We start from the raw sequence: 26,428 nt of genomic DNA on the forward strand, positions 1-26,428 counted from the left end.
GTCTGCACCTGGGCAGGACTGGAACCGATGTCCTGGGGGGGCGGGGGGGGGGGGGGGGGGGGGGTGTTTGCTAGAGCTGTTGGGGAGAGTTTAAACTAATCTGGCAGGGGGATGGGAACCGATGCAGGAAGTTGGAAGGTAGTAAAACAGGGACAGAAATAAAAGGCAGTAAGGGGGAAAGTGTAAGGCAGAGAAGCCATAGTCAAAAATCAAAAAGGGCGACAGTACAAGGTACAGTGACTGAGGGGAGCTCAGTGAATAGGACCAGGAATACTAAAAGAAATAAAACGGGAAGTGAAAACATTAATGGTAAGCGATGCGGCAGGTTGTTACAGGAAGATGTGGGTTCGACGACAAGGAAAATTAGGAGAAAGGTTAAGAGGAAATATAACTTGGGAGAGGTTACTGATCGAGGTGTTAAGATTAAGAACAGAGGTAAAAAAGCCAACATAAGTGTACTTTACCTGAATGCTCGTAGTATTCGGAATAAGGTAAATGAGTTGATGGCACAAATCATCGTGAATGACTGATTTAGTGGCCATTACTGAAACATGGTTAAAGGATGGTCACGACTGGGAGTTAAATATCCGAGGGTATCAAACTTTTCGGAAGGACAGAGTGGATGGTAAGGGAGGTGTAGCTCTGTTATTTAAGGATGACATCCGGGCAACAGTAAGGGATGACATCGGTGCTATGGAGGATAAGGTTGAATCCATTTGGGTGGAAATCAGGAATAGTAAGGCGAAAAAGTCACTGATAGGAGTAATCTATAGGCCACCAAATAGTAACATTATGGTGGGGCAGGCTATAAACAAAGAAATAACAGATGCATGTAGAAATGGTACAGCAGTTATCATGGGGGATTTTAATCTACATGTCGATTGGTTTAACCAGGTTGGTCAAGGCAGCCTTGAGGAGGAGTTTATAGAATGTATCCGCGATAGTTTCCTCGAACAGTATGTAATGGAACCTACGAGGGAACAAGCGGTCCTAGATCTGGTCCTGTGTAATGAGACAGGATTGATTCAGGATCTCATAGTTAGGGATCCTCTCGGAAGGAGCGATCACAATATGGTGGAATTTAAAATACAGATGGAGGGTGAGAAGGTAAAATCAAGCACTAGTGTTTTATGCTTCAACAAAGGAGATTACAATGGGATAAGAGAAGAACTAGCTAAGGTAGACTGGGAGCAAAGACTTTATGGTGAAACAGTTGAGGAACAGTGGAGAACCTTCCAAGTGATTTTTCACAGTGCCCAGCAAAGGTTTATACCAACAAAAAGGAAGGACAGTAAAAAGAGGGACAATCGACCGTGGATATCTAAGGAAATAAGGGAGAGTATCAAATTGAAGGAAAAAACATACAAAGTAGCAAAGATCAGTGGGAGACTAGAGGACTGGGAAATCTTTAGGGGGCAACAGAAAGCTACTAAAAAAGCTATAAAGAAGAGTAAGATAGATTATGAGAGTAAACTTGCTCAGAATATAAAAACAGATAGTAAAAGTTTCTACAAATACATAAAACAAAAAAGAGTGGCTAAGGTAAATATTGGTCCTTTAGAGGATGAGAAGGGAGATTTAATAAAGGGAGATGAGGAAATGGCTGAGGAACTGAACAGGTTTTTTGGGTCGGTCTTCACAGTGGAAGACACAAATAACATGCCAGTGACTGATGGAAATGAGGCTATGACAGGTGAGGACCTTGAGAGGATTGATATCACCAAGGAGGTAGTGATGGGCAAGCTAATGGGGCTAAAGGTAGACCAGTCTCCTGGCCCTGATGGAATGCATCCCAGAGTGCTAAAAGAGATGGCTAGGGAAATTGCAAATGCACTAGTGATAATTTACCAAAATTCACTAGACTCTGGGGTGGTCCCGGCGGATTGGAAATTAGCAAACGTGACACCACTGTTTAAAAAAAGGAGGTAGGCAGAAAGTGGGTAATTATAGGCCAGTGAGCTTAACTTCGGTAGTAGGGAAGATGCTGGAATCTATCATCAAGGAAGAAATAGCGAGGCATCTGGATGGAAATTGTCCCATTGGACAGACGCAGCATGGGTTCATAAAGGGCAGGTCGTGCCTAACTAATTTAGTGGAATTTTTTGAGGACATTAACAGTGCGGTTGGTAACGGGGAGCCAATGGATGTGGTATATCTGGATTTCCAGAAAGCCTTTGACAAGGTGCCACACAAGGTTGTTGCATAAGATAAAGATGGATGGCATTAAGGGGAAAGTAGTAGCATGGATAGAGGATTGGTTAATTAATAGAAAGCAAAGAGTGGGGATTAATGGGTGTTTCTCTGGTTGGCAATCAGTAGCTAGTGGTGTCCCTCAGGGATCAGTGTTGGGCCCACAACTGTTCACAATTTACATGGATGATTTGGAGTTGGGGACCAAGGGCAATGTGTCCAAGTTTGCAGACGACACCAAGATAAGTGGTAAAGCAAAAAGTGCAGAGGATACTGGAAGTCTGCAGAGGGATTTGGACAGGCTAAGTGAGTGGGCTAGGGTCTGGCAGATGGAATACAATGTTGACAAATGTGAGGTTATCCATTTTGGTAAGAATAACGGCAAAAGGGATTATTATTTAAATGATAAAATATTAAAACATGCTGCTGTGCAGAGAGACCTGGGTGTGCTCGTGCATGAGTCGCAGAAAGTTGGTTTTCAGGTGCAACAGGTGATTAAGAAGGCAAATGGAATTTTGTCCTTCATTGCTAGAGGGATGGAGTTTAAGACTAGGGAGGTTATGCTGCAATTGTATAAGGTGTTAGTGAGGCCACACCTGGAGTATTGTGTTCAGTTTTGGTCTCCTTACTTGAGAAAGGACGTACTGGCACTGGAGGGTGTGCAGAGGAGATTCACTAGGTTAATCCCAGAGCTGAAGGGGTTGGATTACGAGGAGAGGTTGAGTAGACTGGGACTGTACTCGTTGGAATTTAGAAGGATGAGGGGGGATCTTATAGAAACATATAAGATTATGAAGGGAATCGATAGGATAGATGCGGGCAGGTTGTTTCCACTGGCGGGTGAAAGCAGAACTAGGGGGCATAGCCTCAAAATAAGGGGAAGTAGATTTAGGACTGAGTTTAGGAGGAACTTCTTCACCCAAAGGGTTGTGAATCTATGGAATTCCTTGCCCAGTGAAGCAGTAGAGGCTCCTTCATTAAATGTTTTTAAGATAAAGATAGATAGTTTTTTGAAGAATAAAGGGATTAAGGGTTATGGTGTTCGGGCCGGAAAGTGGAGCTGAGTCCACAAAAGATCAGCCATGATCTCATTGAATGGTGGAGCAGGCTCGAGGGGCCAGATGGCCTACTCCTGCTCCTAGTTCTTATGTTCTTATTATGTATCTTCGCCAGCAGTTTGGCGTCCACATTCAGTAGAGAAATTGTCCTGTATGACCCGCATTGCTCCGGATTCTTCTCCTGTTTCAGGATCAATGAAATCGAGGCCTGCGACATTGTTGAGGGGAGGACTCCCTTCTCTCTTGCTTCATTAAATGTCCTCACCAGCAGTGGGCTCAATATCTCTGAAAACTTCGTAGAGCTCCACCGGATAGCCGTCAGGCCCCGGGGCCTTGCCCGACTGCATGCCTTCCAGCCCCTAGATTATTTCCTCAATCTCAATTGGGGCTCCTAGCCCTTCCACCACATCCTCATCTACCCTCGGAAACCTCAACTGATCCAAAAACTGCCTCATCCCCTCAACCCCAGCCGGGGTTCCGACTCATAATTTACTATGAAAGTCCTTAAACACCTCATTCACCCCCACTGGGTCCAGGACAGTACTCCCGCCTCTACTCTTTACTTTCCCTATCTCCCTGGCCGCCTCAATTTTCCTGAGCTGGTGCACTAACATTCTGCTTGCCTTTTCCTCGTACTCTTAAATCGCCCCCCCCATGCCTTCCTCAACTGCTCCACTGCTTTCCCTGTGGTCAACAGCACAAACACCGCCTGAAGCCTCCGTCGCTCCCTCAGTAGCCCCGCGTCCGAGGCCTCCGAGTATCTCCTGTCCACCTGGAGTATCCTATGCGCTCTATTCACTTCCAGGGGCTGAGGGAACGCCTCAGCCCCCATCAACGTCTCCAGCATGTCCTCTTATCCGATCCCTCACTGCCTTCAGGGAGGCCAACAATTCTGAGATTCTGCCTATGGACCTGTTCTCCAGCTTCTCCTGCATTCTTTTCTGGCAGTCGTTCATCATCTCCATCTTGGTCTCCAGCATGGTTGTATATTCCTTGTGCTCGGACACCTTTTTCTCCACCTCCTGGATCGCTCTTCCGTGGGTCTCTTGATTCTGCACAACTTGATCAATCGAAGCCTTAATCGGGTCCAGCGTATCCTTCTTCAGCTTGGCGAAGCAATGTTCGAAAAATTTCACCCACTGCTCCGTCGACCGATGTGCCGTCTCCCCGCGGCCCTTGCTCTCCGCCATGCTTTCCCGCGTTGCCAGCTCTGCTCGCGTATTCCTTATAGGACTTTGTCTTCTCACACGGCCAATTCTGGTCCAATTCTCCATACTCTGGAGCAGGGAAGGTTTTGTCTCCACCGGAAGACAAATGCAAGGCCTCCTCTGTGATGTCTGGCCAGCATGATTCCCGCCACAATGGGCTGCATTAAATCCAGCCCTATATAACTAAAATGCTGGAGTAAAACTGTCCTTTTTATATAGAGTGGTCTATTTTCTTGTATGTGCTGTTGGCATAGGTATACAAACCAGACTATTCAACAAGGCAGATAGCACAGACAAATTTGAGAAAAGAAATGATTCAAATGTATATGTGAGAAGAGTGTATGATGGTAGTCTTTTTTAATTAAATTTCAGAGCAACTTGCTGAATAACAATTGGCTGCTGGTCCTGTATATTTCTTTTATTTTGGCTCAAGTATGTTCAAAGATCAAGGAAGCAATCTAAACCAATTATAATATGTCTTTTTTACAGGCGGATTTCAGTGTTCCTGATGTTCCCAAATCTATGGCTTGGTGTGAGGACTCCATTTGTGTGGGCTTTAAGAGGGATTACTATCTTATTCGGGTATGTAGGTTGAAGCTTCAGCAGAACTGCCTTTTTTCAAAACATTAGTTTTGTTGAACCACTAGCATTCCTATAAATTTAATGTGAATCTTGGTTATACAGTACAAAGCCCAGAAACATGTTGCAATGAGGTCTTCAAGCATTCTGCTGTAAATTTCCATATTTGTGGCCTATCAAATTTAGGATGTTCGCTGACAGTTAAATATAAATGAATGAATACAATAGAACTGGTAAATATAGATGAATGAATACAACAGAATTGGTAATTAATTGTACAACAATACAGAAAATGGAAAACTTGCCACCATTTCCTTGCCTATTAGTTAGTCTTGTGTTAATTAAAAACATACTAGCATGTAAAGTTCAGCCTAAAGCTTAAGCAATGTTACAAATGTGAAGCAAAGACCTAGAACTTCGAGAATATCATTTTTGCCTTCCATGCAATTTTTGCCTGAACATTCCTGACATTCAGTCATCTCCCAGTCATTAAAGTAATTTGCCTCACTGGACAATGTAGCATAGATGCATGCAACAAATATTGGGTAACATAACCACTTTGCTTCAACTTGATTCCCATTCCATAATTTGTATTAATATCTACAATATGATTCAACAATTCCCAAAAGGCACCACCACCATCCCATAGTTGTTGGATCTCTATTTCTAGAATAGTTTAAAATGGTGACATGCAATTCTCGAGCCATTCATGCTACTGAATCTTTCATGGTCTCTGGAGAGGCAGTTTACCATGGCAGATTGAATAAAATATCCTTGGTTCAGTCTGATGTTTGTTGTGCTGTGATGGAGGTGTGAGCAATTCTTAAAACCCTGTTTAGAGCTGCACTAAATTAAGATTATTTTCAGTTTATCAAATTCTCCTGAGCAGAAGAGTGCACATTGAAGAGATCTTTTTAACCATGAATATCCTCCTTAGTATGAATGGTCTGCGATAGTTCTTTCTGTTCTAGAGTGAAATAGCGAGTTCTCTGAGCTCTCATTTACTATATGTTTGTCTGAATACACAGCCCACTACTGGTTAAAATGTTGCATATAAGGGCAGCACGGTGGTGCAGTGGTTAACACTGGTACTGTGGTGCTGAGGACCCGGATTCGAATCCCGGCCCTGGGTCACTGTCCGTGTGGAGTTTGCACATTCTACCCGTGTCTGCATGGGTTTCACCCCCACAACCCAAAAAGATGTGCAGGTTAGGTGGATTGGCTATGCTAAATTGCCCCTTAATTGGAAAAAAAAATAATTGGGTACTCTAAATTTATATATTTTTTTTAAATGTTAAATATGGCATGAAAGTTTAAGATTCCTGGAAGGGTGGGAAGAAGGAAGAGTATCATTTGATTGTCTATTGGTACAGCAACTTGAGCATAGCACGCACACTCCTCTCAAGACAAAACTTGAATTCTCCATGCAATTTATTGGGTTATCCAATAAAAGATTTTCTCAGAAGTATAGTCATCAGGCGATGGCACTGGACGGTATGGCAGCACAGTGGTTAGCACTGCTGCCTCACAGCGCCAGGGACCCAGGATCAAGTCAGACCTCTGGTGACTGTGAAATTTGCACATTCTCCCCTTGTCTGCATGAGTTTCCTCTTGGTGCTCTGGTTTCCGCCCATAATCCAGATTAGATGGATTAGCCATGCTAACTCCCTGACGGAATCCCAGGTCGTGCACTCAGAGCCTGCGCGGACAAGCTGGCAGAGGTGTTCGCGGACATCTTTAACCTGTCCCTACTCCACTCCGAGGTCCCCACCTGCTTCAAGAAGACCACTATCAAAGAAGAACCAGGTAACTTGCCTCAATGACTACCGTCCGGTGGCCCTGACTTCAGTCGTAATGAAGTGCTTCGAGAGGTTGGTCATGAAGCGCATCACCTCCATACAGCAGAACGCCTTGATCCCCTGCAATTCGCATACCGCTGCAACCGGTCCACAGCAGACACCATTTCCCTGGCCCTACACTCATCCCAAGAGCATCTTGACAGCAAGGACTCCTACATCAGACTCCTATTTATTGACTACAGCTCCGCCTTCAACACCATAATCCCAGCCAAACTCGTATCAAAGCTCCAAAACTAGGACTTGGCTCCCCACTCTGCAACTGGATCCTCGACTTTCTGACCAACAGACCACAATCAGTAAGAATGAACAACAACACCTCCTCCACAATAGTCCTCAATACCAGGGCCCCGCAAGGCTGCGTACTTAGCCCCCTACTCTACTCCCTGTACACGCACGACTGCGTGACAAAATTTGGTTCCAACTCCATCTACAAGTTTGCTGACGATACGACATAGTGGCCGGATCTCGAATAATGACGAGCCACAATACAGGAGGGAGATGGAGAACCTAGTGGAGTGGTGCAGCGTCAACAATCTCTTCCTCAATGCCAGCAAATCTAAAGAGCTGGTCATTGACTTCAGGAAGCAAAGTACTGTACACACCCCTGTCAGCATCAACGGGGCCGAGGTGGAGATGGTTAGCAGTTTCAAATTCCTAGGGGTGCACCTCCCAAAATCTGTCCTGGTCCACCCACGTCGACGCTACCACCAAGAAAGCACAACAGCGCTTGTACTTCCTCAGGAAACTAAGGAAATTCGGCATGTCCACATTGACTCTTACCAACTTTTACAGATGCACCATAGAAAGCATCCTATCTGGCTGCATCACAGCCTGGTATGGCAACTGCTCGGCTCAGGACCGCAAGATACTTCAGAGAGTCGTGAACACAGTCCAGTCCAACACACAAAACTCAAAAACCGCTTCTTCCCCGCTGTTACCAGACTCCTAAAATACCCTCTTATGGACTGACCTCATTAACACTACACGCCTGTATGCTTTGTTAGCCGTTTTAGTTGTTGTGATATGAAGAGTCCAAAGTTCTTGTTCCTTTTTACCAAACACCATTTATTTCACTTCCACAGCCTCTGCACAAAACTCTTTAACAACACACCACCTGACAGAGGCCACCTGAAGCCCCTTTGCATATCAGTGTCAATTAATGGATACTTAACATAAATTAGACTACTAATTGCAATGTCTCTTAACCCATTACTTAACATGCTTCATCCGGTGCTGGTGCTTATGTCGTTACATTGTATACCTTGTGTTGCCCTATTATGTATTTTCTTTTATTCCCTTTTCTTCTATTCCCTTTTCTTCCCGTGTACTTAATGATCTGTAGAGCTGCTCGCAGAAAAATACTTTTCACTGTACCTCGGTACACGTGACAATAAACAAATTCCAATCCAAATTGCCCCATGTGTCCAAAGGTTAGGTGGAGTTACGGGCTCGGGTGCCCTTTCAGAGGGTTGGTGCATATTCTTTTTTTTTAAATAATATTTTATTGAGAATTTTTGGTCAACCAACACAGTACATTGTGCATCCTTTACACAACATTGTAACAATACAGATAATAATGACCTTTTTTAATTTAAACAAAAACAACAACAAATAAATAAATATTAAATAACAAAAAATAAAAACTAGCCCTAATTGGCAACTGCCTTGTCTCAGGCCACCCCCCCCCCCCCCCCCCCCCCCAAGTCCTGGGCCGCTGCTGCTGCCTTCTTTGTTCTCCCCTATCTATCTTTCCGCAAGATATTCGACGAACGGTTGCCACCACCTAGTAAACCCTTGAGCCGACCCCCTTAGGACGAACTTAATCCGCTCTAACTTTATGAACCCCGCCATATCATTTATCCAGGTCTCCACCCCCGGGGGCTTGGCTTCTTTCCACATTAGCAATATTCTGCGCCGGGCTACTAGGGACGCAAAGGCCAAAACATCGGCCTCTTTCGCCTCCTGCACTCCCGGCTCTTGTGCAACCCCAAATATAGCCAACCCCCAGCTTGGTTCGACCCGGACTCCTACTACTTTCGAAAGCACCTTTGTCACCCCCATCCAAAACCCCTGTAGTGCCGGGTATGACCAAAACATATGGGTATGATTCGCTGGGCTTCTCGAGCACCTCGCACACCTATCCTCCACCCCAAAAAATTTACTGAGCCGTGTTCCAGTCATATGTGCCCTGTGTAATACCTTAAACTGAATCAGGCTTAGCCTGGCGCACGAGGACGACGAGTTTACCCTGTTTAGGGCATCTGCCCACATCCCCTCCTCAATCTCCTCCCCTAGCTCTTCTTCCCATTTCCCTTTTAGTTCGTCCATCATAGTCTCCCCTTCGTCTCTCATTTCCCTATATATATCCGACACCTTACCGTCTACCACCCATTTCTTTGAGATGACTCTGTCCTGCACCTCTTGTGTCGGGAGCTGCGGGAATTCCCTCACCTGTTGCCTCGCAAAAGCCCTCAATTGCATGTACCTGAATGCATTCCCTTGGGGCAACCCATATTTCTCGGTCAGCGCTCCCAGACTCGCAAACTTCCCATCCACAAATATATCTTTCAATTGCGTTATACCTGCTCTTTGCCACATTCCATATCCCCCATCCATTCCCCCCGGGGCAAACCTATGGTTGTTTCTTATCGGGGACCCCCCCAGTGCTCCGGTCTTTCCCCTATGTCGTCTCCACTGTCCCCAAATCTTCAGTGTAGCTACCACCACCGGACTCGTGGTATAGTTCCTTGGTGAGAACGGCAATGGGGCTGTCACCATAGCCTGCAGGCTGGTCCCCCTACAGGACGCCCTCTCTAATCTCTTCCACGCCGCTCCTTCCTCCTCTCCCATCCACTTACTCACCATTGAAATATTAGCGGCCCAATAATACTCACTTAGGCTCGGTAGTGCCAGCCCCCCCCTATCCCTACTACGCTGTAAGAATCCCTTCCTCACTCTCGGAGTCTTCCCGGCCCAAACAAAACCCATGATACTCTTTTCTATCCTTTTGAAAAAAGCCTTCGTGATCACCACCGGGAGACACTGAAACACAAAGAGGAATCTCGGGAGGACCACCATCTTAACCGCCTGCACCCTCCCTGCCATTGACAATGCTACCATATCCCATCTCTTGAAATCTTCCTCCATCTGTTCCACCAACCGCGTCAAATTTAGCCTGTGCAATGTGCCCCAATTCTTAGCTATCTGGATCCCCAGGTAACGAAAGTCTCTTGTTACCTTCCTCAACGGTAGGTCTTCTATTTCTCTACTCTGCTCCCCTGGATGCACCACAAACAGCTCACTCTTCCCCATGTTCAATTTATACCCTGAAAAATCCCCAAACTCCCCAAGTATCCGCATTATTTCTGGCATCCCCTCCGCTGGATCCGCCACATATAGTAGCAGATCATCCGCATATAAAGATACCCGGTGTTCTTCTCCTCCCCTAAGTATTCCCCTCCATCCCTTGGAACCTCTCAGCGCTATCGCCAGGGGCTCAATCGCCAGTGCAAACAGTAATGGGGACAGAGGACATCCCTGCCTTGTCCCTCTATGGAGCCGAAAATATGCCGATCCCCGTCCATTCGTGACCACACTCGCCACTGGGGCCCTATACAACAGCTGCACCCATCTAACATACCCCTCTCCGAACCCAAATCTCCTCAACACCTCCCACAGATAATCCCACTCCACTCTATCAAATGCTTTCTCGGCATCCATCGCCACTACTATCTCCGTTTCACCCTCTGGTGGGGCCATCATCATTACCCCTAACAACCTCCGTATGTTCGTGTTCAGCTGTCTCCCCTTCACAAACCCAGTTTGGTCCTCATGAACCACCCCCGGGACACATTCCTCTATTCTCATTGCCATTACCTTGGCCAAGACCTTGGCATCTACATTGAGGAGGGAGATTGGTCTGTAGGACCCGCATTGTAGCGGATCCTTTTCCTTCTTTAAAAGAAGCGATATCGTTGCTTCTGACATAGTCGGGGGCAGTTGTCCCCTTTCCTTTGCCTCGTTAAAGGTCCTCGTCAGTAGCGGGGCGAGCAAGTCCAAATATTTTCTGTAAAATTCAACTGGGAATCCGTCCGGTCCCGGGGCCTTTCCCGTCTGCATGTTCCTAATTCCTTTCACCACTTCTTCTACCGTGATCTGTGCTCCCAATCCCATCCTTTCCTGCTCTTCCACCTTGGGAATTTCCAGCCGATCCAAAAACTCCATCATTCTCTCCCTCCCATCCGGGGGTTGAGCTTCATACAATTTTTTATAAAATGTCTTAAACACTTCATTCACTCTCTCCGCTCCCCGCTCCGTCTCTCCATCTTCGTCTCTCACCCCCCCTATTTCCCTCGCTGCTCCCCTTTTCCTCAATTGGTGTGCCAGCAATCTGCTCGCCTTCTCTCCATATTCATACTGTACACCCTGCGCCTTCCTCCATTGTGCCTCTGCAGTGCCTGTGGTCAGCAAGTCAAATTCCACATGCAGCCTTTGCCTTTCCCTATACAGTCCCTCCTCCGGTGCTTCCGCATACTGTCTGTCCACCCACAAAAGTTCTTGCAACAACCGCTCCCGTTCCTTACTCTCCTGCTTCCCTTTATGTGTCCTTATTGATATCAGCTCCCCCCTAACCACCGCCTTCAACGCCTCCCAGACCACTCCCACCTGAACCTCCCCATTGTCATTGAGTTCCAAGTACTTTTCAATGCATCCCCTCACCCTTAAGCACACCCCCTCATCCGCCATTAGTCCCATATCCATTCTCCAGGGTGGACGCCCTCTTGTTTCCTCCCCTATCTCCAAGTCTACCCAGTGTGGGGCATGATCCGAAATGGCTATAGCCGTATATTCCGTTCCCCTCACCCTCGGGATCAATGCCCTACCCAACACAAACAAGTCTATGCGTGAATAGACTTTATGGACATAGGAGAAAAACGAGAACTCCTTACTCCTAGGTCTACTGAATCTCCACGGGTCCACCCCTCCCATCTGCTCCATAAAATCCTTAAGCACCTTGGCTGCTGCCGGCCTCCTACCAGTCCTGGACTTCGACCTAGGTTGGTGCATATTTGATGGGCCGACTGGCCTCCTTCTGCCCAGTAGGGATGATATGATTTAAGGCCTTTAGCCTGCTGTAAATTATAGAGTAATGAAGCTTCACACACACACACACACACACACACACATTTCTCCCAGAGCTGGAATAGAAGGACAGCAGGATAGTGTGGCAACACAGAAATAAATCCTGCCTGAGTATAAAACAGCAAAAGTTTAATGGCGTTGTGGCAAGTCATTCCAAACCTGCTGACCGAGCTGGTGAGAGGCAGCAACTTGAGTGTGATCTGTTGGAGTTGGGGGAATAAGAGAAAGTGAAAGGTGTAACTATAGTTCAAATATTTTATGAACCAGTTAACATTGGATTAATTTGATACATGATTTATCTGGCATACTGTTTCGCTAATTGCCTGCAAAGTTGTCTTTGGCAAGTAACTCACCTGATTTGTCCACCACTTATTTAAAAAAATAATAATAATTTAGAGTACCCAATTTATTTTCTCCAATTAAGGGGCAATTTAGCGTGGCCAATCCACCTATCCTGCACATCTTTGGATTGTGGGGGCGAAACCCACACAAACACTGGGAGAATGTGCAAACTCCACACGGACAGTGACCCAGAGCTAGGATTAAACCTGGGACTTTGGCACCGTGAGGCAAAGCACTGACCACTGCGCCACCGTGCTGCTCTCTGTCCACCACTCATGCACAGTGTCAACAATCTAGGAGATTCACTGCAGCAACTCACCAAGGCTCCTTGGACACCATCTTCCAAAGCCACAATCTATGTTACTGAGAATACCACTTGCAAGTTCCCCTCCAAGTCACACCATCTTGACTTTGAACTACATCGTCATTCTTCACTGGCTCTAGGTCAAAATCCTGGAACTCCCTTCCTAACTGCACTGTGGAAGTATGTACAGCACATGGCTGCAACAGTTCAAGAAGGTGGCTTGCCACCACCTTCTCGAGACCAATTAGGAATGGGCAATAAATGCACAGACAGCTATTGGGAACATGAACACCATGGAAGAATGTTATTGTAAAAATGTATCTTGGCGTTCTCTCCAGTGGATTTCTGTGAATTGTTTTACAGGCTGAGATTATATGGTTTCATTGTGTGTTAAATGATTTTAAATCACCCAAATAACTTTTTTTTTCTCCTTGCTAAACAGTTGGATGGGAAAGGTTCAATAAAAGAGCTTTTCCCAACTGGTAAGCAACTGGAGCCCCTTGTGACTCCCCTGGAAGACCAGAAGGTGGCAGTTGGGCAAGACGACTTAACAGTGGTTCTGAATAAGGATGGAGTCTGCACTCAGAAATGTGCCCTGAACTGGACAGATATCCCTCTTGCCATGGGTATGGAAACTTCAAGTCAAAGTTCTTGTTTCTTTCTAATAGATTTTTATTTTGTAGAATTCCTGTGAATGATTTGCAGCGTACTTTGTCTGTTATTATTTCACACCCTCGAGGGCTACAATTGATGCTGACTGATGGTAGAGCCCAGTCAGTGCAAACTGTTAAACTATTTATATGAACAAACATATAAAATTAGAGCAGAAGTAGGACACTTGGCCCCTCGAGCCTGATCCAGCATTCAATAAGATCATGGCTGTTTGGTTGCATTTCGAGTTCCACATTTCCATCTACCCCTGGTAACCATCGATTCTTGTTAGGCAAGGGAATCGATCTACCTCCATCTTAAAAATATTCAGTGACTCCACTTCCAGCACGTTGTGAGGCAAAGACTTCCAAAGTGGCACAACCCTCTGAGAAAAAAATTCTCCTCACCTGTCTTTTAAGGGCAATCGTCTAATTTTAAAACAGTGGTGTTGTGTTTTTGAGGTGTGATACTAGGGAGCACAGAGATTTAAAACAACAGAGCTTTATTTACAGTGTGTGGTCTCTTACATGGCTGTTTCCCGTGCTAGGACCTATGATGTCACATTCAATGAATACATTAATACAAGAAAGCGTCACTTGAGCCAATATGAATTGATGCAAATACATAACGTTTCCTCCCCCTTTTAAGTTGGATGTCCCCAACAAGTTCAAAACATGAGCAATAGTCAAATCAGACGGCCTGGAAGTCACTCTTGGAATGGTTTACAGCGAACCTCTGCCGTATTCTTCACACTGGTGGTAACCTCTAGGGTTTCTGTCTTTGCACTAATGTAATCGATATTTAATTTAGCCGGCATTGACAGGGATTAGAGGTTGTCTCTGTGTTTGATCAGATGATGAGATGTTGCTTTCCTCAACAGTGTCTGTTAGCAGGGCATCACGGTGGCACAGTGGTTAGTACTGATGCCTCATGGTGTCGAGGTCCCAGGTTCGTTCCTGGCTCTGGTTCACTCTCTGTGTGGAGTTTGCACATCTCCCCGTGTTTGCGTGGGTTTCACCCCCACAACCCTAAGATGTACAGCGTAGGTGGATTGGCCATGCTAAATTGCCCCTTAATTGGAAAAAATAATTGGGTACTCTAAATTTTTTTTTAAAAGTGTCTGTTAGTGTTGGGGCTGTAGGAAGGGTCAAGCCATGACTTTATAGGGTTGAATCTATTGGTCTGGTTTAGCTCAGTGAGCTAGACAGCTGGTTTGTGATGCAGAACAAGGCCAGTAGCATGGGTTCAATTCCCCTACCAGCTTACCTGAACAAGTGCCGGAATAGGGGCTTTTCACAGTAACTTCATACTTGTGACAATAAAAGGTTGTTATTCTGTTCTTTCAGCTAGCAACTAGTCTGCCGGTCTCTTCCAAATGACGTCATCTCGGGTCTGGGCAGCATAAGAGACAGTTTCAGTCTATACAAGGATTGTGGCAGAAATCCATTTCTCTGTGGAGTAATTCTTAGCCAAAACCCCCTTGTCCATGGTGGAAAACGCTGCTTTGTCTTGCTTTCCCACCATTCTATTTGTACTTGCTATTGCTGTTGAACAATCTCTTTAGTTTGCAGAGGTTTTAACAGATCGAATGTGGAAAGTAATTGTCTTTTCATCATTAGTAATGTAGGAATGACCTTGGTCGTGGAATGTGCGATACACAGTAGGAACCTGTTACGACATTTGGTCAGTGAACTTTGTTCCCTGGTTGCTCTGAAGGTATGTTTCATAGTTTGGATGAAACATTCTGTTAGTTCATTAGTAGCGGGGTTGTACAGTGAGGACTTAATGTGTTGAATACCATTCTCTTGCAAGAAACTTTCAAATTCTTGAGAACAAATTTAGGTCCATTGCTGCATACAGTTGTTCAAGGAATCCAAAATGACTAAACACTTCCAGCTTTTCCAATAAGGTAGATTTCATCACAGCAACCTTTGGTTTCTTGGTATGAGCATTGACTGACTGTTACCAAAAACCTATGTCTTTCAAAATGTCATACAAAATCCACTTGAACGCGTTACCAAGCCTCATCAGGCCATTTCTATGGATGCTGTGGTGCTGAAGGTGACGGGTTTCTTCGCACAGGAGAACATGTTCTAGGTTCCTCTTCCAATTGCCATGTCCAGCTCCAGGCCACCAGAAATAACTTCTTGCTTTTTTCTTCACGCATACAACTCCACAACGGCCCTCATTTGGCTTCCCTAACACCCGCTTCCTCAATGGTGGCAGAATAACCACTCTTGAGTCCTCATAGAAGACCTACTCACTGTACTGACAACTCCAATCTCCAGGAATAGTAGGGTTTTGGGTTAGGTGCTAGTTCCAAATTCTTCCCTCGTAATACCATATCCATCATTTCTGAGAGTATTGGATCAAAACTAGTGGGCGACATAACACTGTTGCTTCATAGTGCCAGGGACCCAGGTTTGGTTCCTGGCTTGGGTCACTGTGCGGAGTCTGCACGTTCTCCCTGTGTCTGCGTGGGTTTCATCCGAGTGTTCCAGTTTCCTCCCCCAAGTCCCGAAACGTGCTGTTGGGTGAATTGGACATTCTGAATTCTCCCTCGGTGTACCTGGACAGGTGCCGGAATGTGGCGACTAGGGGCTTTTCACAGTAACTTCATTGCAGTGTTAATGTAAGCCTACTTATCATAGAATTTACAGAGCAAAAGGAGGCCATTTGGTCCATCCAGTCTGCACCGGCTTAAGCCCACGCCTCCACCCCATCCCAGTAACCCACCTAACCTTTGGACACTACGTTGCAGTTCAGCATGGTCAATCCACCTAACCTGCACATCTTTGGACTGTGGGAGAAAACTGGAGCACCCGGAGGAAACCCACGCAGACACGGGGAGAAAGTGCAAACTCCACATAGATAGTCACCCGAGGCGGGAATTGAACCTGGGACCTGGAGCTGTGAGGCAGCAGTGCTAACCACTGTGCCACAATGCTGCCCATTAATAAAGATTATTATAGTGTGTTTCCTCATTTATTTAGAAGTGACTGCTGTGTTGTCTACTTGTTCAAAGTAGAAGATATTCCCATTTGAGCAGTCTGATGAACTACCTGGCAATGGTAACCTTGAAAGTTTATCTGCGTTACCATGCAGACTTGACTGTTGGTACTTATAGATAAGTACGTGCAGACAAACACACTGCCCATCTTTGCATTCTACTTGAGGCAAGTGGTAGAATTCCCATGTGTGGTCCAAAAATGGTAACTAATGGAAGATGGTCTGTCAGCAATGTGAACGTTCTTCCATACAGGAAATTATGGAATTTCTTACTCTAACAATGATCCTGAATGCTTCCCTTTCAATCCGGGCATAATTACTTTTAGCTTTGCTCAAGGTTCGAGAAGCAAAAACAATGGGTTTTACCTGATTGCATGGTGTCAGAGATCATTTATCCTACACCAAAAGATGATGCATCACAAGCTAGCTGTAAAGATAACATGGGATCAAAGTGCGTGAGAACTTCAGATTTAATTAACACATCTTTGGCTCGCATGAAAGTGTTGATCTGACCACTGCCACTTCCCACTTCCCATTTCCACTTCTTGTTCTGGCACAAGAGCTTATGTAATGGTTTTAGAATTGTTGCCACGTTTGGTACAAATCTTCCATAGGAGTTTAAGTTCATAGTATGATGTCTAGGTACCTCTGCCACGGCCTTAACCTTTTGAAGGAGATTTGTGATTGAAGGAGATTTGTGAAGGCCAGTGGCATCAATCACATGTCCCAAATACTCAACGGAGGATTGGAAGAACTTCTATTTCTCCTTGCGGATTCCCAGGCCATAGTCTCCCAATCTCTGGAGAGTGGCATCCAGATTTCGGAGGTATTCCTCTCCGTCTTTTCCAGTGATTAGGATGTCATCCAGACCAGTTGCTGACCAGTTCCAAGACTCTGGACTTGACAAGTTGCTTTAAATCAGCCTCCATCTTCGTCCTCCTGGCATACAGATTGTGCCTTCAAGCATTTTGCTTGGTTTCCTTTAATTTTCAATTTAACTGTAATATCGTTCATGCTCTCTATTTGGCCCAGTTCAATTGAACCTTCTCCAGCCATGTTCAACCTATCGACTCTGGATAGTTTCCCTTTACTGCATGTAGAGACAAATCTTCTGGTTGCCCATTAAAGTTGCACAGCTACTTCAATGCGGCCCTTCAGTGGACCCACTTCTCCTGTACGATCCTTGATGGCCTGAAGGAAATATGTTTTAAGTTTCTCTTTTTTAAAAAACTTAAATAAATTTAAAATACCTAATTCTTTTTTCTTCCTATTAACGGGCAAATCAGCGTGGCCAATTCATCTACCCTTCACATCCATTTGGGGTTGCAGGGGTGAGACACTGGGAGAATGCACAAACTCCACATGGACAATGACCCTGGGCCGAGATCGAACCCGGGTCCTCTGCGCTGTGAGGCAGCAGTGCTAACCACTGCCCCACCGTGCTGCCCTAATTTTCTCCTTGTAGACAGGCTCTGGCACCAACCAGAGCCCAGTATCAGCATTCTTGATTACTGGTTGTCCATCCAACAGTGCAGTGATCTAATATTGATGTGTAGTGCCAGCAAGACTAGCACATGCAGTTATAATTACTCCTCTGACTGTGAATAACTGTTTTCCTCTATCCTTTTTCTTTACATCATGGACATTCCACCTTTTAAATGCTGTCTTGGTTTGTTCTTGCTTTTTACTTGGAGCTTACACTTTCTTCCTGCAGGAACACTCTCCTTTTTTCCCCCCGTTTCAACATACTGTACTGGCCTTATTTTGCCCGAATTGGTGGTGCAACCAGGCCATTGAATCTCGCAAGAGGCCTTTCAAAAGATTTGAGACCCACGAGATGTTGTTCCCCCTACCCCCCTCCGGCACCCCAGGACTGCATGCACAGAAAATGTCAGTTTGGCAATGCAAGGCTGGCAGCCAGGTGGCACTGCCACAGTGCCAGGGCACCACCCTGCCCTAGGGCATGCAGCTGAGGGTCTCCGATCCCCTTGGAGACCCTCACGAGTGCTGTTCTGTCTGGTCCCCATTTGTGGGGATCAGTGCTGAACAGTGCTCGCTCGAGCTCTCTTGAGGCGAAGGGGATGAATTCCAAAGCCTCGGGTACCTCGGGAATCTGCGCTTTCGAGTGATGCTAGCTATCTCTCTCTAATTTGCAGATTTGCCAAAAGGTGATCCCATCGACAGTGGGCGCGATTTACATCATAACGGCTCCTGAGAGCACGTTGGATCTCGCAAGGCTTTGCGAGTTGGGTAGATGCCAGGAGCGGCGAGCTGCCTTTCCAGCACAGAATTGTGCCCAATGTCGAAGTGTGGTTGAATAGCGGTGTGGATCTCACCCAAAAAGCAAGCGGGAAACACCCGCCAAATGCACCCAAAATGGCACTTAATTTTTTGTTTGAATTGCATCCCATATTGTACACCAATGCCCTAGCTTTGCAGATCAGTAACATGTATGAATCTTGAGACTCTTAGTTATCGATTCAGCAGCCATTTTGTATATTTGAATATATAAACTCAATTGCTGGGTTTCCTTTGCAGCCAGCTCCATAGAACCAGCGAATTCCACAGCCTTCTGAGAGTAAGATTACTAAGTTGGCAAACATTTCAGTATCGTTTCACTGCGTAGACCACAAAACCAACCTGTCCCAAATAGTGTAATTCAGCATGTCTCCGAACTCACAATATTTTGCAAGCCTTTTGGCCACGAATTGTGCAATTGACTCCCCCTCTTCCTGGTTTCTTTTCTGGAATCTAAAGCGCTCTGCAATCACCAAGGGTTTTGGTGCAAATTATCTACAATCTGCTCGTACGTTTTAATGCCTGGCTTCTCGGGTTGTCCTAAACTACAGCGGAGGTTGAACTTTTTTCCTCCCATCATATGCAGGAAAGTGGGCATTGTAATATCTTCAGCTATTTTGTTTGCCTGCGCAAAATAGTCTAAACACTCCATATAGGAGCTGAATCGCTCCACATTTTCATTAAAGGATCCCACGACGCCGAAAACTCTCTCCATTTTTCTACTAATGGAGTTTCCTGTATATAAACTTTGCAACTGCGTTTTCAGCAGCTACCTTGATTCCATCACACAAGGCAACAAACCAAGCTTCAGCCTCTTATTTGTCACGGATAACTGTATAATCTGTTCTGCAGGCAGATTGTTGTTACTCGCGTCCACCTCGTTAGTTCTCTGTAGTACTCTTCTCGCCCTGTGAAAAATTTTCCTTTTTAACTTTTCTTTTTTCGGTAAATTACTTTTTCCCAGGTGACTAGCCAGTGCAATTTCGTAGTCATCATTGCCAGTTTTTATGTTGTATTCTGGAGGTGTGATACTAGGGAGCATGGAGGTTTGAAACAATGGAGCTTTATTTGGAGCGTGTGATCTCTTACATGGCTGCTCTCTCTCTCTCTCTCTCTCTCTCTCTCTCTCTCTCTCGGCTGCTCGCTCTCTCTCTCTCTCTCTCTCGGCTGCTCGCGCTCTCTCTCTCTCTCTCTCTCTCTCTCTCTCTCTCGCTCTCTCTCTCTCTCTCTCTCTCTCTCTCTCTCTCTCTCTCTCTTTCCCTCCCGTGCTAAGGATTTATGATATAACTTCTAGTGAATACATTAATACAAAAGAGCTTCACTGGAACTAATGTAAGTACATAACAAGTGTTCACCTACCAAGAGAAAACATTCTTTCTGCATCCACCATGCCATGTCACGACCTTTCAAGACCTTGTATACTTAAATCATGTCACCCCTCACTCTTCTAAACTCAATGAAAAAGAGCCCAGCCTGTCCAATCGATCCTCCTAAGACAACCCACTCATTCCAGGTATCAATCTAGTAAATCTTCTCTGAACCTCCTCCTATGCATGTACATCCTTCCTTGAATAAGGAGACCAAAACAGTAAGTGTCACCAATGCCATGTATAACTGAAGCATAGCATGTATAAGGGAGGCATGGCAGCACAGTTGTTAGCACTGCTGCCCCACAATGCCAGGAACCCGGGTTCGATTCTGACGTTCGGTGATTGTCTGTGTGGAGTTTGCACGTTCTTCCTGTATCACAAGAACAAAGAAGAACAAATTCCAAGCCTGCGCCGATTCAGATCCTCTATCTAAAACTGTTGCCTATTTTCTAAGGATCTGTATCCCTCTGCTCCCTGCCCATTCATGTATCTGTCTAGATACATCTTAAATGAAGCTATCGTGCCCGCCTCTACCACTTCTGCTGGCAATGCATTCCATACACCCACCACCCTCTGCGTAAAGAACTTTCCACGCATATCTCCCTTAAACTTTCCCCCTCTCACCTTGAACTCGTGACCCCTAGTAATTGAGTCCCAACTCTGGGGGAAAAAGCTTCTTGCTATCCACCCTGTCTATACCTCTCATGATTTTGTAGACCTCAATGACATCCCCCCTCAACCTCCGTCTTTCTAATGAAAATAATTCTAATCTACTCAACCTCTCTTCATAGCTAGCGCCCTCCATACCAGACAACATCCTGGTGAACCTCCTCTGCACCTTCTCCAAAGCATCCACATCCTTTTGGTCATGTGGCGACCAGAACTGTACGCAGTATTCCAAATGTGGCCAAACCAAAGTCTTATACAACTGTAACATGACCTGCCAACTCTTGTACTCCATACCCCTTCCGATGAAGGAAAGCATGGCATATGCCTTCTTGATCACTCTATCGACCTGCGCAGCCACCTACAGGGTACAATGGACCTGAACACACACATCTCTCTGTACATCAATTTTCCCCGGGGCTTTTTCATTTACCGTAGTTCGCTCTTGAATTGGATCTTCCAAAATGCATCACCTCGCATTTGCCTGGATTGAACTCCATCTGCCATTTTTCCGCCCAACTCTCCAATCTATCTATATTCTGCTGTATTCTCTGACAGTCCCCTTCACTGTCTGCTACTCCACCAATCTTCGTGTCATCTGCAAACTTGCTAATCAGACCACCTATACCTTCCTCCAGATCGTTTATGTATATCACAAACAACAGTGATCCCAGCACGGATCCCTGTGGAACACCACTGGTCACAGTTCTCCATTTTGAGAAACTCCCTTCCACTACTACTCTGTCTCCTGTTGCCCAGCCAGTTCTTTATCCATCCAGCTGGACCCCATGAGACTTCACTTTCTCCATCAGCCTACCATGGGGAACCTTATCAAATGCCTTACTGAAGTCCATGTATATAGCATCTACAGCCCTTTCTCATTAATCAACTTTGTCACTCCCTCAAAGAATTCTATTAAGTTGGTAAGACATGACCTTCCCTGCACAAAACCACGTTGCCTATCACTGATAAGCCCATTTTCTTCCAAATGGGAATAGATCCTATCCCTCAGTATCTTCTCCAGCAGCTTCCCTACCACTGACGTCAGGCTCACCGGTCTATAATTACCTGGATTATCCCTGCTACCCTTCTTAAACAAGGGGACAACATTAGCAATTTTCCAGTCCTCTGGTACCTCACCCGTGTTCAAGGATGCTGCAAAGATATCTGTTAAGGCCCCAGCTATTTCCTCTCTCACTTCCCTCAGAAACCTGGGATAGATCCCATCCGGACCTGGGGGACTTGTCCACCTTAATGCCTTTTAGAATACCCAACACATCCTCCCTCCTTATGCCGACTTGACCTAGAGTAATCAAACATCTATCCCTAACCTCAACATCCGTCATGTCCCTATCCTCGGTGAATACCAATGCAAAGTACTCGTTAAGAATCTCACCCATTTTCTCTGACTCCACGCATAACTTTCCTCCTGTGTCCTTGAGTGGGCCAACCCTTTCTCTAGTTAACCTCTTGCTCCTTGTATATGAATAAAAGGCTTTGGGATTTTCATTAACCCTGTTTGCTAAAGATATTTCATCTGTTTACATATTTGTACCTCTATCTCACGCTCACTGTTGGGAGGACTGTAGTTCCGCCCCAACATTGTTACCGCACCCTTCCTATTTCTGAACTCTGCCCATATCGTCTCACTGCTCGAGTCCTCCATAGTGCCCTCCTTCAGCACAGCTGTGATATCCTCTCTGACCAGCAACTCCTCCACCCCTTTAACCTCCCTCTCTATCCCGCCTGAAGCATCGATATCCTGGGATATTTAGTTGCCAATCATGCCCTTCCCTCAGCCAAGTCTCCGTAATAGCAATAACATCATACTCCCAGGTACTAATCCAAGCCCTAAGTTCATCTGCCTTACCTACTACACTTCTTGCATTAAAACAAATGCACCTCAGACCACCAGTCCCTTTGCGTTCATCATCTGCTCCCTGCCTACTCTTCCCCTTAGTCACGCTGACTTCATGATCTAGTTCCTTACAGGCTTTAGTTACTACCTCCTTACTGTCCACTAACCTCCTCATTTGATTCCCATCCCCCTGCCACATTAGTTTAAACCCTCCCCAACAGCGTTAGCAAAAGCACCCCCAAGGACATTGGTTCCAGTCCGGCCCAGGTGTAGCCCGTCCAATTTGTAGTAGTCCCACCTCCCCCAGAACCAGTCCTAATGTCCCAAAATCTGAACCCCTCCCTCCTACACCATCTCTCAAGCCGCCACGCATTCATCCTGCCTATTCTTTCACTTCTACTCTGACTACCACGTGGCACTGGTAGCAATCCTGAGATTACTCCCTCTGAGGTCTGACTTTTTAACTTGGCTCCTAATTCCCTAAATTCTGCTTGTAGGACCTCATCCTGTTTTTTACCTATATCATTGGTGCCTATATGCACCACGACAACTGGCTGTTCACCCTCCCCCTTCAGAATGTTCTGCAGCCGATCTGAGACATCCCTGACCCGTGCACCTGGGAGACAACATACCATTCGGGAGTCTCGTTTTCGACTACAGAACCGCCTATCTACTCCCATTACAATTGAATCCCCTATGACTATAGCCCTTCCATCTTTTCCCGCCCTTCTGTACAGCAGAGCCAGCCACGGTACCATGAACCTGGCTACTGCTGCCTTCCCGTGGTGAGCCATCTCCCCCAACAGTATCCAAAACGGTATCTACGTGGGTTTCCTCTGGTTGTCCGGTTTCCTCCCACAGTCCAAAGCTGTGCCGGTCAGGTGGATTGGCCATGCTAAATTGCCCCTTAGTGTCCATAGATGTGCAGGTTAGGTGGGGTTGCGGGGACAAGACTGGGAAATGGGTCTCGGTAGAGTGCTCTTTCAGAAGGTCGCTGGGCTGAATGGCCTCCTGCTTCTAGGAATTCTATGTTCAATTACTCCTAATAAAGGATAGCATTCCATTAGCTTTCTTGATTATGTGCTGTACCTCCACACTAGCTTTGTGAAACTCGTGTACGGGAATACCTAAATCCCTCTGCACTCAATTCTGCAATTGGAGCTATGAACCTGTACTCCTAGATCTCTTTGTTCTGTAACTCTCCCCAACTCCCTATCATTTACTGAGTAGGTCCTACCTTGATTTGATCTACCAAAATGCATCACCTCGCATTTATCCTAATTAATCTCCAACTGCCATTCATCGGCCCACTGGCCCATATTTGGCGGGGTCGGTGCCTCTTTGATGGCCTTAACTTTATCCTTCCCGGGTGTAGGCCTTTATTATCGACTTGGTACCCTAGGTAGATCACTTTGCCAGCCTGGAGCACATATTTTCTCGTTTGAGACGGATACCTGCATGAGGAAATCGTCCCAAAATTTCCTCCATGTTTGCTAGGCGCTCTTTTTCTGTGGCTCCTATGATTAGTACATCGTCTTAAGTATACTGCTAGTTTCGCCCTTGGAGAATGTTCCTTATGAAATGTTGAAAAATGGCACATGCAGATGAGACTACGAAGGGCAGACGTGTCTATTCATACCAACCCTTATGGTGTTGATCGCCATGTAATAGCTGGAGCTCATATCTAGTTTGGTGAAGTTTTGACACCCTGCCAGTCTGTGTGGCATAGGGTATCAATCTAAACATGACGCTTTATTAACCCTCACTTTATAATCCCTGCATAGACGTGTCAGCCTTGAAGATGGAGACGACTGGTGCAGCCCACTCTGAACTGCACTGGTCATATTATCCCAAGGCACTCTTTAACGGCTTGAGTTCGGTCTCTACTTTGGTAAGTAAAGCGTATGGGACTGGCCATTCCCTGATATATAGGGCATTGGGGTCCACATAAATCTTTGCCCTTGCTCTCTCTTTATTCTACCACTGCTTTCTTGGGTGTTTGCCAATGACTTTGTACCGGTTCCTAGTTTAAAAGTTTGTGGTCATACTCTGCCCAGGAGACTGGGTCCTGGTCCTCCTCCTTCAATGAGTGGACGCCGGGCTATCTGCTGCCCATAGGTGACCAGTGTCATAGTGGTCCCCGTAATCTTCAAGGATTCCCTTGTGTATATATGGCCAAACTGGCCGTAGTGTCTTGGAGGCCTAGGGGAAAGATGCCCATCCAGAGACACCGGATGGTCTGTACCCTGTATGAGATTGCAACTGTCGTGTCCACCTCTCTAGGGAATGGTCATTGAACAAGAGTGTTATTTTTATCAGGGAAACCTTAGGGGTGATGAAGTTTCATCCTTTATGGGCTAGCAAAACTTGTAAAGCCCGGGCCTGACATGGCTTTGGCTTCCAGCCTGGGCGGCATGAATACTGCTGATTCTGGCAGCCTTGCCTGGGTCATATCCTTTGGCCACACATAAAGCAGCCTTCCGGTTGATACTTGTAATCCTCCAGAGAGGATTGGTACTTCAAGGTTATCTGGCCGTCTTTTGAGATGCCAGAACATCCTGGCTGAATGTTGAGTTGGTGGTGGGTGAGGCAAGTGCTTTCCTCCTATGTCCATCATCTCTTGGATTTATTAGGCCTCTTTCTCTACATTCTCCAAGGATTGTGCTAATTCTACTGCCCTTTTCAGGTCTAGGGTGGGTTCTGTGAACATTTTTTTTTTTTTTGCATCGCAACATTATTGATCCCCCACACTAGCTGGTTATGTAGCACCTATGTCAGGCATGGACCAAACTAACTGTATTTGGCGAGCTTCCTTAATCTAGGCAGAAATTCTGACATGGGTTCCCCAGGGGTCCTCCCAGTTGTGTTGAATCGGTAACGCTGGAGAATTACAGATGTCTTTGGGCGTAATGGTTCTTTTAGTAGATCCACAAGCTTGTTGAATGGTTTATGTCCGAGGCTGCAAGTTAAGCTCTTGATGCTAAACGTTGGGGCCCCACATGCTGTCAATAGGATTTCATTTATGTCTGTTATCGGTACGTAAGAATACATTCGGCATACTGGGCCAGTGCACCACATCCGCATCATAATGCTGAAGCTTCCCAAACAAGGGCATTTCCGGGTTTTTCTTTTCACTTTGTTTCCTACCAGAATTGTCGTCGGGAAAAGGCTGCTCCGAAATTGAATGGCCAAATTGGCTTCTGTTAAACTGAAAATAAAGCCGCTACTGTGGCACATACAACAAACGCCCCACCCTAGGACTGTAAAGAACTTCCAGTCCAGGTCTGGGAGCTACATTTAAAGGTCCTGCTAAAGAGCCCCAGCTGGGTGAATCTCTGCCCGCTCACCACGGGAACTCTTCTACGAAGCCCATGGGGAGATCGGTCAACTATTTTCACCCGTGGTCCTTGTGAAGGTTATCACACCCATCTCTATCTGCAAACTCCTTATGTCTTCACAACATACTTTCCTATCTATCCGTGTATCATCTGCAAGTTTAGCTACCATTTTCACCCGTGGTCGTTGTGAAGGTTATCACACCTATCTTTATCTGCAAACTCCTTGGCCAGGATTCTCCGAAATCCCGGTCAAGTGTTGACGCCGGCATCAACGGGCCTCCTGGCCCAGCGATTAAGGGGGCCAGCACGGCGCCGGAGTGCTGCGCGCTGCTCCGGTGTCGATACGCGGCCCTGCACTGCCGGCGCAGGTCTGCGCATGCGTGTGGTGGCTGTGTCCATGCCGGCGCATACGCGTGATGGCCGTTTCAACGGCGGCGTGTGCGTGTGGTGGCAGTTTCCGCGCCGGCGCCACACAACATGGAGCCCTACCGCGGGTCTGCGCGGAAGGAGGTAGGCCCCCTCCAGATCGCGGGCGCCCGCCGATCGGTAGCACCCG

At 46.2% G+C, this 26,428-nt stretch overlaps 1 protein-coding gene across 2 annotated transcripts in view; it reads left to right on the forward strand.

Moving 5' to 3' along the window:
* The window catches only part of vps39 (VPS39 subunit of HOPS complex), a 233,704-nt gene that overhangs the window by 52,508 nt on the left and 154,768 nt on the right, over positions 1-26,428 (forward strand). For both annotated transcript variants that reach the window (XM_072486723.1, XM_072486733.1), the window contains exons 7-8: positions 4,946-5,038; positions 13,125-13,308. In XM_072486723.1, coding sequence (XP_072342824.1) covers positions 4,946-5,038; positions 13,125-13,308 — 277 coding nt within the window. The remainder of the gene's footprint in view (positions 1-4,945; positions 5,039-13,124; positions 13,309-26,428) is intronic.

This window comes from Scyliorhinus torazame, chromosome 2, assembly GCF_047496885.1.
Source record: "Scyliorhinus torazame isolate Kashiwa2021f chromosome 2, sScyTor2.1, whole genome shotgun sequence".
In the NCBI taxonomy this organism is placed as follows: Eukaryota; Metazoa; Chordata; class Chondrichthyes; order Carcharhiniformes; family Scyliorhinidae; genus Scyliorhinus; species Scyliorhinus torazame.